The sequence below is a fragment of the Euprymna scolopes genome, chromosome 27 (genome assembly GCF_053919585.1).
Source record: "Euprymna scolopes isolate OS-2025 chromosome 27, ASM5391958v1, whole genome shotgun sequence".
In the NCBI taxonomy this organism is placed as follows: Eukaryota; Metazoa; Mollusca; class Cephalopoda; order Sepiida; family Sepiolidae; genus Euprymna; species Euprymna scolopes.
The window spans coordinates 95,785,882-95,798,504 of NC_136508.1; the positions used below are offsets into that span (position 1 = coordinate 95,785,882).

Below are 12,623 nucleotides of genomic sequence, written 5' to 3' on the forward strand. Positions count from 1 at the left end.
TTCATTTCAATTCCGGCAGCGTTTTGGTCTCGCATGAATGAATTGAAATAATAAAATTGTGTGAAAACAGCTCGCAATATCAACAAAGCGTTTGGTCCAAAAACCACAACTAAATGCATAACACAATGGTGGTTTAAGAAATTTTATGGAGGCGATGAGTCTTGAAGATGACGAGTGCAGTAGGCAGACATTGGATATTGACAACTGTTTGAGAACTTGCTTCTGAATTGGACGTGATGTATACAACGATTTCTAACCACTTGAAAGAGATTGGAAGGACAAAAAGACTTGATAAATGAGTGCCTCACGAATAGAACGACAACCAAAAGAAACTCTGTTATGAAGAGTTATCTTTCCTTCTTTTACGCAACAAGAACGACCTGTTTCTTAACCGGGTTGTGACTTGTGATGAAAAGTGAGTTCTTTATGACAATCGGCAATGCTCAGCTCAGTGATAGGACGCCAACAAAGCTTCACAACACTTCCCGAAGCCAGAGTTGTACCAAAAAAAGGTCATGCTGACTGTTTGGTGGTCTGCGACTGGTCTCATCCATTAGTTTTTTTAAATGCAAGCGAAACCATTACAGTGAAGAAGTGGATGAAATGCATCAGAAACTTCGACAACAACACCCAGCATTAGTCAACAGAAAAGGCATAACTCTCCTCCATGACAATGCCCAACCACACATTGCTAAATCGACCCTGCAGAAGTTGCATGAATAGAGCTACTAAACTCCAGACCTCTCACCTACCGACTACCGCTTTTTCAAGTATCTCATAAACATTAATACGAAAAATGCTTAAAAAACCTAAGCGATATCAAAAACGCTTTCAGCGACTTCATTGCCACCAGAAGGCAAGATTTTTACGTTATTGGCATAAATACACTTGTTTTGCGTTGGCAAAAATGTGTTCATTCTGATGGTGCTTATTTCAATCAATAATTTTTGTCTGAATTTAAAAGTTAAAAACTGCAAGAACTTTCTTGTCCACTTGATAGATAAAGATGACAAAAAAAAAAATGGTTACCTTCTGTTTGGAAATAGACACACCAAGAAAAATCAAAGATGAAATATCCAACAGAAATTATAAGGATTTGCTCTTGCAATGCAGTGTTTGGTCCGCCTACAAAACAAAAAATAATAAAACATTTTAAAAAATGTGATACTATACTGCACCACCCGCCCAGAATCAGGACAAGGAGAGATTAGTGGTTCCCAACCTTTTTTTACCTGGCGACACACCTATTATAAAAAAAAAAAATAGTATTTTCTGCTCCTAAAACCTTTTTGTAATAAAATAAAGAAAAAGACTATATAAGACGAATTTTTATTCACATAAATCAACATATCCTGTATAAAATATCTGGCATAAAATAATAGTGGTGAACGTCAGTGGAACAGTTGTGCCCGGTGTTTTTTAACTACTGCTGCAATATGTGGACGAATGTGAGAGACACGCTCTTCTTCAATATTTTAAGTCTTTCACAATATTTTATTTTTAACTAGCCTGAGTGCTCGGCATTGCCCAGGTGTTTGGAGGTGTGTGTTGAGCAAAAAAAGTGGTAGTAGGCAGGCAGGCTCGAACCCGTACCGTGAAGGAGAAAAAGAATATGAGAAAAAAAAAAAAGTGATGTCTTTGCTGTTGCACCCATCGCCAAACCGGAAGCGATGCAAGTTTAAATTAAGGCTAGTAAATCAAAAAGAGGCGATGACTTTCAAAAATATCGACGAAAACAGCGACCCCTCCCTGTAGAAAAGTGCCCAATTGAGGGTGAAGGAATTAATGTTTTTAGCCAATTCTTTGATATTTGTCATCTGAAGGGTGGAGCTTCAAAACGATACTAATCTCGTGAAAATCCGTCGCCTCTGTCGAAAGTTTTAGACAGACATACATACATGCATTTAAACAGACAGGTGAGATTTATATTATAGATAGACTAGTGAGGGGTACCCGGCATTGCCGGTGTGTTTGGAGGTGTGTGTGGTGTTAAATAAAAAAGAAACCGGGGGAGGATCACACCTGAAGCCCTGAGGCGAAGTTTGAAAATAAAATTGGCCAGCCAGAATTAGTGAAAGATGTTTGAATTTATTTAAGTAAGAATCAAATTGACAGGTTCGCGGCCGGAAGTCGTCGAGCGTTACGATGACGACGACGTAGGTTTGTTTGTTATAAGCGAAGTAAAAAAAGAAAACAATGTTAACACTTAAGCGGGGAAAAAAAAAAAACTAACGTAAGGGAAACGAACGATGAAAACAGAAAAACGAACACGTGAAAAATGGCTTAAATAAGCCTGTTTCGATATTAAAATTTAAAAAATCGGTGGGTACCCGGGTGTTTTTGGGTGTCGCTAAGAATAAGCAAAGTAAAAAAAAAAAAACAGAAAAACGGACGTTACGTGAAAAATGGCTTAAATAACACTGATTCAATATTTAAATTTAAAAAAAAAAAAACATCTCGCACCACAATTCGAACCCGAAACGTTTCGATAATGAACCAAGGCCTTAATCAACTGAGCTAACGGGACGTACATGAAATTTGTTTGGTTTTTCAACTATTTAAAGTAAATCAGGTCACGACGTCATCTGACGCATGCGTAGAATCGGTCATTGTCACGAGGGGACTGTTTTTGTTGACCCCACCCCTGTCGAAAATTGTTGATTTCGGGGTGAAAAAGTTAACGTTTTTGGCCAATTTTTCAATATTTTTCGAGCAAAGGATAGAGCTTCAATGTGATACTGAGTTTGTGAATTTTCGTTGCGTCTGCGAAAGTTTTTAGCAGATATCCAAATATACACACAAACATACATACATTTTTGCTTTCATATATATAGATGTTGTTTAAGTAAGAAAATCCCAGTTCACGTAGTACGTAGGTAGTAAAATTTTGATGGCTTTTTTAGTTAAAGTTGAAATTGAGCAGTGTCATCATGATTAAGAAATAATATGACTGTATTAAACAAAATGAAATTAAATGGTTGTATTAAACAAAAGGAAATTAAATGGCTGTATTAAACAAAATGAAATTAAATGGCTGTATTAAACAATGAAATTAAATGTCTGTATTAAACAAAATGAAATTAAATGACTGTATTAAACAAAATGAAATTAAATGGCTGTATTAAACAAAATGAAATTAAATGTCTGTATTAAACAAAAGGAAATTAAATGGCTGTATTAAACAAAATGAAATTAAATGGCTGTATTAAACAATGAAATTAAATGTCTGTATTAAACAAAATGAAATTAAATGTCTGTATTAAACAAAATGAAATTAAATGTCTGTATTAAACAAAATGAAATTAAATGGCTGTATTAAACAAAATGAAATTAAATGGCTGTATTAAACAAAATGAAATTAAATGACTGTATTAAACAAAATGAAATTAAATGACTGTATTAAACAAAATGAAATTAAATGACTGTATTAAACAAAATGAAATTAAATGGCTGTATTAAACAAAATGAAATTAAATGACTGTATTAAACAAAATGAAATTAAATGGCTGTATTAAACAAAATGAAATTAAATGTCTGTATTAAACAAAATGAAATTAAATGGCTGTATTAAACAAAATGAAATTAAATGTCTGTATTAAACAAAATGAAATTAAATGGCTGTATTAAACAAAATGAAATTAAATGGCTGTATTAAACAATGAAATTAAATGGCTTCTAGCTATCATCTCACAGCACACGAGTAATCATTCCGCAGCATACGAATGTGCCGCAGTAGTTGGGAACCACTCAGCTAGGAAACGAATGACAATATGAAAGCAACAGATCCCTTGTGCTACACAGACAAAGTGACACCATGGACAGTTAGCCAGGAGGGGGTGTCAAGACAGTTTGGAATGATAACATAGAAGTGCTACAAACCCAACATCAAACAACAAGGTATATATTATAATATATTATATTTTAATAGCTCAAGAAGAACAGTTGACTTGTGTACATGTGAGAGAGAAAGAGAGAGATATATATAGATAACTTGTCTTCGTACACAGCTACATCGAACACAATGTGACTCGTTGAGAAAGAGTCGCATTGCGCTTCTGCTTACTTAAGTTGTCAATCATTAAGAGACAGAAATTGTCCGTCTGACAGTCACATGGTTTCATCGACTTCCACATTGAGGTTCTCTCTGACCTTTATGGTATCACTCAAGCTCTTCCATCCAAACATAGCCTTCACCATCAAAATTGGCTAATATCTTGAATTTGAGAGACAGGAGCCTTAGCTCAGATGCAGAGATTACTAAGACCCTAATATGTTCGACAAGCCAAATGTATGAAATGCCTGTATCAACGTGTTTTTTATTATGTATGAAAATTATGAACTATTCTTTGCGCTTGATATCCACCAAAAATAAAATCCTGACACAATCAGATGAAGAAGGAAAAACATGGCAGTTGTTCTGAGTGCATATTAGAACATCAGCATCAGTTTGTGCTACAAAAAATGGTTATGAACTGTCCGAGAGGATGAAAATATGGAAGGGGGAAAAGCTGCATCCAGACATTCACTGGAAAAAAACGGTAAATATTGGAATCCTGAGGAGAATTATTGGCACTCAAAATCCAGGGAATGCCATTATCAGTAAGAATACAATAGTAAAAGGCACAAGAATTCACTAATAAATGGTGTATGTTCCGGTCTTATAGGTTTTGAAAATTTCACATGTCAACAGCACATGCAATAAATGGTTTTGCAGAAGATATGCCAACCTGCTGCTGCTACGTGCAACGGATGCAGCTAATTTCATTTGCAACATCTGCCAAATGCTACAAGTGTCATAAGAGTCAATCAATTCACCTACCAAAGCAACACAATTGATTGCAGTGGACAAACTGACACAACTATAAGACGGCGTGTATTTTTCATATGGAAAGTCTTCAGGCTGCTGTCAACAATTTTGTGAGAGTGGCAGCATGCAATAAAAATGTTCGTTCATTTCAACGATGGATAAAAGTCGAAGTCTCACTCTACAAGCCTCCGTGAGAAAATATGTAGCGATGTCTTAACTGATATGACCACATCGCCTGCTGTCAGTCATCCAAATAGCTCCAAAGTGTGTCTCACATTGGTGATCATCATCATCTTCAGGATGGGCTCCTTGCCCAAACCAACGTGACTCTTCATCTTCAGAGTTTCCTGTTTTCCATCAGCTGCCTCAGATTTTCAGGTTCACAGTTGGTGTTGTGTGCTATCTGCTGGATGTATGTGGATCTAGGTCGTCCTTTGCTTGCGCGTCCGTGTCATGGAGTCCGTAGCAATACATCACTCACCAATTCATGCTTGCTCCTCAGACAACGACCGGCAAATCGTAGGCGTCTTTCTCTGATGGTATTAGATATGGCAGGTGGTAGGCCACTTAAAGCATGAAGGGAATCAGTTGATGACAAAATGATCCTAGCGGGCGACACAAGCGAAACGGTAACAGACAGGAAAAGTTGAAAATCATTCCCGAAACCTCAAATTTGAAACAAGAAGATGAAAAATGAAACAATAAAAATCACTGATTAGAAATGTGCGAGGATGGTCGATGCAGTTGGAAACAACTCTTAGCTAAGAAAAATCAATGTCTACATTTAAGAGGAGTTAAACATTGTTGTGTTTTTCTTGAACAATATATGAGCGCATCCGAGGACAGTATCTTGAAAACATGACTGCAGCACGATAAAGAAAGGCAGATACTCCATCTATTCTTCCGTATTATACGGCAATTCAACATGCTCAGTAAAAATAAGTGAAAAATATTGCAAGCGTGAAGAAAAAGTGTTTGTCTCTGCCTTCTGCAGGATGTTGGTCCCCTCTATTATGTAACTATCTGCAGAATGTTGGCATGCTATCACAGAGGCGTAGCTGTAAGCTCCATTGAATGCTCCCAGTGCAAACTATTGGTCCACAAGAGCTGTAGTGGTCTTACTATAAGGAAGTGATTCATAAAAATAACATGTCATAACAATGGGAGGAAATGGTTCAAAGTATAGGAAGTAAGATTAGTAAAAAGATGATGACCGACGCATATTAAGGTCTTTTGAATTCTTAAGACATGAAGACGCCTCATGGTCAGTGGTTAGTTTCCAAAGAGTTGAGTGGGAATGGCTGATATAAAAAGTCTGGCGGTGACTAAAACAAAATACCGGAGACAATGGTCAATATATTTTGAAGGTTCCTTCTCAGTTTGGAGATAGTTTGGAGCTTGCGGCAGTTGAAAGTTGATAAAGATCAGGAGACTTTTAGCAGACGCGATAATCAACTGACTGATAAACAAGCCTCAACAATGTTTGGGGGTGGGGAGGCAGATATCTACAGATTGTGTTGGAGTCTGTTAGATTTTTTTTTTAATTTTATAAAATCAATGTCCACATTTAAGAGGAGTTAAACATTGTTGTTTTTCTTTAGCAATATATGAGCACATCCGAGGACAGTATCTTGAAAACAGCATTGCAGCACGATAAAGAAAGGCAGATACTCCATCTACTCTTCCATATTATACGGCAATTTAACATGCTCAGTAAAAATAAGTGAAAAATATTGCAACTGTGAAGAAAAGAAAATGTTGGTTTCAGCTGTAATGTTATGACCCTTTAGGCTGTGATCATAGCGTAGTATCTGTTAACTGTGGCAAGCGGGGTCAAGGGTCAAAACATTATTATTATTGTTATTGTATTCTTATTAATTGAGTTGAGTGATGGATGGTCGCTGGATCAGTTATTATGATTAGAAGAATAAACAATTAAACTTGGGAATAAATGATTGCCGTGTGAATCGCAAAAAGAATTTGAAAATAGAAAACAGATGTAAACATTCTTTTGGATTTGGATAAACAAATAACTAGATGGAAACATTAGGTTGGTCTGAGACACGTAATTAGGTGATGTAGTTAGTTTTGGAGAGATTTAGGAGGTTGAGGATTGACCACCAGAGCAGACAGACGTCTAGACAGGGGTGGACAGACAGCTAGGAGCAGGCTGTAAGAACAGAAAATGTAGAAACTGCAGATCCTGTGAAAACCATTTGAGACAACTGTAATAAATTTATATTATAAAAATATAAAGAGTTGTTTTAATGGTTTCACAAATAAGAACAGATGTCTCAATTGGTTGGTGCTGATCGCTTCATGGTTCGTCACGGAGCAGCAGGAAGTTAAAAGAACTCTTCAAGAAAAAGGTATGAAGCATATATTATTTTTCTTACATATGAACTGTAAAAATATCCCGTGCAATAAGTCTGATACAACATGACTCGGTTTACACGTCAATATCAGGTCCCTGGCTAACAACATACATACATATGATTTATACGTTTATTATCTGCCTGTTAAAAGAACAATATCTTACATCCACTAGATAACACATGACACATTTTAATACATCATCTTTTCCAATAAAAATCAATATACAACACAGCCTTCTGCGGAATGTTGGCATGATTCCCTATGGGAAGTATCACACACACACAGACTCGGAGCATAACTGATATCTACAGAATGTATTGGAGTCTTTGCTTTCTTTTGTGAATTATTGTTATTTATTTTTTACTTGTGAGCCAGTGTTTGCCTCCCTCGGCAATCGCCATTGCGAGAGGCGACAATGACATGTCTGTAATGAGATATGAAGATGAATGGAAGACAACAGCACACAACAGTGTTGCTGCGGCAACAATTGAGAAGAACAACATCATTTCACAACTGTAGTTAACCTGGATTATGTTTGTTGCAGATGTTTGGATGTTATCTGCCCAATCAACGGATGTAGATGGTGCTCTAACTGATGTTGAGGTTATCTTCTACCTGGATGACACATTGAACACTAGTGGGGGTTGCGAATGTGATATCATTGCCCATTATTAGAGACGGTTAAGGAAGCTGCTGCAAAGGGGCAAAGTGTTTTTGGGGTGTGTTTCTCAGCCACCTTCTATGGCACCGAGACGTGTGCCTGAAAACACTTCTGATCTACAATGGTGAATGTGTAGCGGGAATCTGGAGTGAAAAATCCTTGCAACAAAGCTTCATCAGAAGGGATGGGATTTTAGATGCTTTATGCATTCAACGTCTCATATACTTTGGTCACGTATAGCTTGCCAACTCTTGCATCAACTATATAAAACGCCTGGATACCACAAATACCTCAGAGCATTATCAACCAAGGAAGATCTGGTTTGAGTGTGTAAGAGTGATTTGATTGTAGACTGCAGAGGTGAGATGTTGCCTATCGTTGCGTACCCCAGAGTCTGGGATACTCACAGCACCTTAAATACCAAAACTGGATACTTATGTCTTAAATATAAATCAGTTTCAGCCGTGTACAAATTCAGTGTTCATCAAGTGTTCAGTCATGAATGCCAACAATCTTTGTTTTATCATCGTTTGATAATAAACACACCCGGATATAACATGCAAAGTTATTGATAACTCAGACACACAACCTTAACTTTGAATAATTTGGGGATTGTTTTGATATTATCCTTGAGATAAACTCACAGGCATAATTATAGGAGTTTAAGGTTCAGTGAGTGCGAAGCCCATTCAAGATCACACCTACTGATGAGACGATTACAAAAGTGTCCCACATCTATAAGTGAATGGCAGTAAAAACAGAGTGTTGAAGATGCATGAGATTTGGTGGACCAATCAGGCATAGGCTGAAGTTTATTTGTACCAAACATTGTTGGATTGCAGAAAGGATTGTGGATTTTAATTTTTAGGGAGAAAGGGAGAGTGACACGATAAATATTTGAAGACACAAATATGAAGAAATAATTGGATGAAAATGATTTTTAACCAAATATTGTTAGATTGCAACTAAGATTGAAAATACAAATCCGTTTCAGCCATGTCCAAATTCAGTCTATACCTGACGTGTTCAGTCTATACCTGACGTGTTCATCAAGTGTTTAGTTATGAATGCCAACAATCTTTGTTTTATCATTGGTCAATAATAAGCACACCTGGATATGACATGCAAAATTATCAATAACTCCGACACACTCATCTCTTGACACCACCTTGATTTTTTTTTTTGGAAGTCACCACTTATCAAGGTCCGAAGGCTACTCGAGGATAGAGGTTAATGAATATAAGATGGTGGTGTAGTAATCGCTAATAGTGTAAATTGGGTAGAATTTGATTATTTATGGGGACGGCTCAACAAGAATTTGTTTACATTAGCTTTGAAAACTACTATGTTGTATCCAACCGGGAAGCACACCAGTTCTGGGAAATAAGCTTTGTTCATGGAATGAATCTGCTTTAGATTTAGGTACTGATAGAGAGTGGGAGAAATCGTTTATAGTGGTTGTAGCTAGTCAAGTGTTTTTGTGAAAGTTTGGCAAGGGGGAACCAGAGATTGAAATTCAGTCGAGCACTTGCCATGAAAATAATGATAGAGTAGAGACAGGTTCTGTGGAAAAGACGTTGCAGGAAAGAGAAAAGGGTATCATCCTTAGGTTTTGAAGCATGTTTTGAACTCTGTCATGGCAGGATAGGGTGCGCCAAGCAGCTCCTGGCCAGATATGGCAACAGTACTCCATTTTAGGATGTACTTGGCTCTTATACAGATAGAGGATTGCATCAGCAGGGAGATAATTACTGGAGCAATAGAGTGATCCAACCATTTTTCCAGCAATCTTGGCAACAGATTTGATGCATGCGTTTCATTTTAGATCTGGAGTGAAGGTAAGTCTCAGAAGCTGGTCAAGACATGGAGCTTCCCCAAGACGAGAGCCATTCATTTCAATTAAAGTGTAATGGGTGTCAGAGCGATTATGGTGAAAGGAGAGAATCTTGGTTTTTGATGCATTAAATTTAACCAGTCACCTTTTTCCCCATTTCACCATGTGCTAAAGATCAGGAGAGAGAGAATCAGAAAGATCTTGTTATTGCTGGCCTTTGAAGTGATGCCATAGATTGTGGTGTCATCTGCATAAATGTCTATGAATGATATAAGAATGTTTCAATCGCTATTTTGTAGTGTTTGGTTTGATTCTTTTGTTTTACGGCATATCAACCCTTTTCGGGTTATTTAATGCCAAATCCAGTTATTTCGGAAATAGTATTCATGTTGCATCCAGTTATTTTGTAGAAGATTTTTATTCTTCAAGTTTTTTGTATCTTCAATCGTTAGGTTGCAGTGTTTGGTTTGGTTTGGTGGTTTCATAGTGGTTTTTATCGTTTTTGTTTCTTGTCCTGCGGAACATGAATGAGTTTTGGATTGGGAGAGGAAAAAGGGTTAAAGTATTAATTTTTTGTTCATTTTAAGTTAGGAAACCAGTCAGGAAGTTGGAAAGAGAAAGGGGAAATGGGAAGAAGAAAGGGGGGGGGGCTTTGCAGAACATAAAGTTTTGCAAAAAGAAGGAGAAAAATAAAAAGCATTAATGTTAGGTGAATTTTGTTTCAGGATTGGTTGTTTTTGTTTTACGGCATATCAACCTTTTTTAGGTTATTTAATGCCGAATCTTGTTATTTTGAGGAACGATTTTTAATAGTTGGGACCCTAAGAGGTACTACCACTCCGAGTCAGAGTGGACCTGGAAGCAATGGCAATTAAAGCGTGGCTCCACACTCCCCAAAGCCCGCAAGGTGGGGCCTCACCATCAGATATAATTTTAGGTCATATCCATGACCTTTGTTTCAGGAAGCCAATATTTTCAGACATCCTGATCTGGTAGCACCAGATATAAGAATGTGATTTGGGAAATCGTTGAAAAAGATCAGAGTTGGATCGAGGATAGTACATCAGGAATCTATGGACAAATTTATCTTTAGTTGACCTTTGACAACTAAATATTTTCGTTTACTAGCCAAATAGAAAAGTTACTAGCCAAACCCACATGATTTTTAGAATATGACATCTTCGTTCTGTGACGATTAGGTGCATAATAAAATTTTTTCGGATTTTTTTTAATAAACTGTAATTCTAAATATACAACAAATTTTATGTTGATACTTGAAGGTAATTTCTTCAGATGTTTTTTTTTAAACAGCCTTTGTTTTTTTTTTAAATAAAAAAAAAGAATATATTGTTCTTTTAAACTTTATATATTATAAATATAAATAAAATGAACTCATTTTTACCGTCTGATTTTGACCTTAATAGGATTAAAAATCAAGATATTTCATGCAAATATAATATGCATAAACGGCAGAACAATATCTGAGGTGTGTTATAGGCTTATTATTTCTCAAATTCCTCGATAATCTTAGATTTCTATACTTTTTCTGCTGAGAAGTCACGGCCAAAATCGGTTAAGATCAATGGAAGTGGTAAAATATTTTCTCTCTAATAAATTCCTCCTCCCCCTGCCACCACTTAACACTGTTTGGGGATCGTTCACAAGGAACAGTTGAGAAGAGAACACCGGTTTGGCTTCGTAGTTCTTTCATGTGAAGTTATTTAAAATCACTAAACTAAGCTGCAGTGCTCTGTGGCGTAGTGGTTAGCGTGCTGGACAATTCACATTATATTTTCACGTTCGCGCCGACCTACCGTAGTCGTTTTTTTTTTTTTTTTTTTTTTCCTAAACAACTGGAATGGACTTTTCTTGGTGGCCGAACTGTTAACGTTGCAGATGTTTTGTTTTTTTTGTTTTTTTTCACACTTTATTTTCCTACTTTTACTCATGACTCCGGGTTTGATCCTTCCTACTTACCTACCATAACATTTTTTAAAACTCCCCCCCCCCGTCCCGGAAGCAAACACTCGGGCAACGCCGGGTACCCCCGCTAGTATATTATAAATAATAATATCTGGGCAGGAGCTGCTAAAAACAGCCTATCCTGCCTTGACAGAGTACAAAATAGACTTTGTGGCTTAGTGGGGGATGCCCTTTTCTCTACCTTGAAACCTCTCTCCCACAAAAGAGATGTTGCGAGCCTATCCTTGTTTTATCGTTATTTCCATGGCAGGTGCTCGTCTGAACTCCAATCTCTGGTCCCCCCTCGCCAATCTTTCAGGAAAAACACTCATCTAGCTGAATCCACTGTGAAAAATTTCCCCCACTCTTTATCCGTGCCTAAATCAAAACGTGGATTCCATGAACAAAGCTTCTTTCTTAGAACTGCACGCCTGTGGAACTCTGCTCCGTCTGCCTGCTTCCCACCTGATTACAACTTGGATGTGTTCAAGTCCAATGTTAACAAATTCCTAATGAACCGCCCCCTTAAGTAAACACTTCATCAAATCTCCACACTAACATAATGTACTTGCAATAACCCTTATCCCTGAGTGGCTTCCGGGCCTTGATCAGTGGTGACCACTGTGTAAAAAAAAAAAAAAAAAAAATAATAATTTAACTTTGTTCATTTTATTAAAAAAAAAAAAAAAATATTGAAAAGATATTTTTCACTCAGTAGTGAGCTTTGCAAGATTGTCGGTGAAAGAAATGCAATCGCCAAAAGATAAGCGTTTCATTATTTCTAGTCACCACTTTTAAAAAATCACTCGCAAATGCAATGTTTCACTTGCAATGTAGAGCCCTGTTGAGGCACACCAGCGTTAATACTATGACTATCAGAATATTTAGTTTTGATAACATAATTATGGGAGTTTAAGGTTTGGCGAGTGTGCAGCCCATTCAGAATCACACAATTACAAAAGTGTCTCACATATATAACTGAA

At 36.9% G+C, this 12,623-nt stretch overlaps 1 protein-coding gene across 1 annotated transcript in view; it reads right to left on the reverse strand.

The window, feature by feature from the left end:
• LOC145249024 (TLC domain-containing protein 5-like) overlaps window positions 1-12,623 on the reverse strand; it is a 34,625-nt gene that overhangs the window by 2,802 nt on the left and 19,200 nt on the right. The window contains exon 3 of the mRNA XM_080110883.1: window positions 1,030-1,125. Coding sequence (XP_079967009.1) covers window positions 1,030-1,125 — 96 coding nt within the window. The remainder of the gene's footprint in view (window positions 1-1,029; window positions 1,126-12,623) is intronic.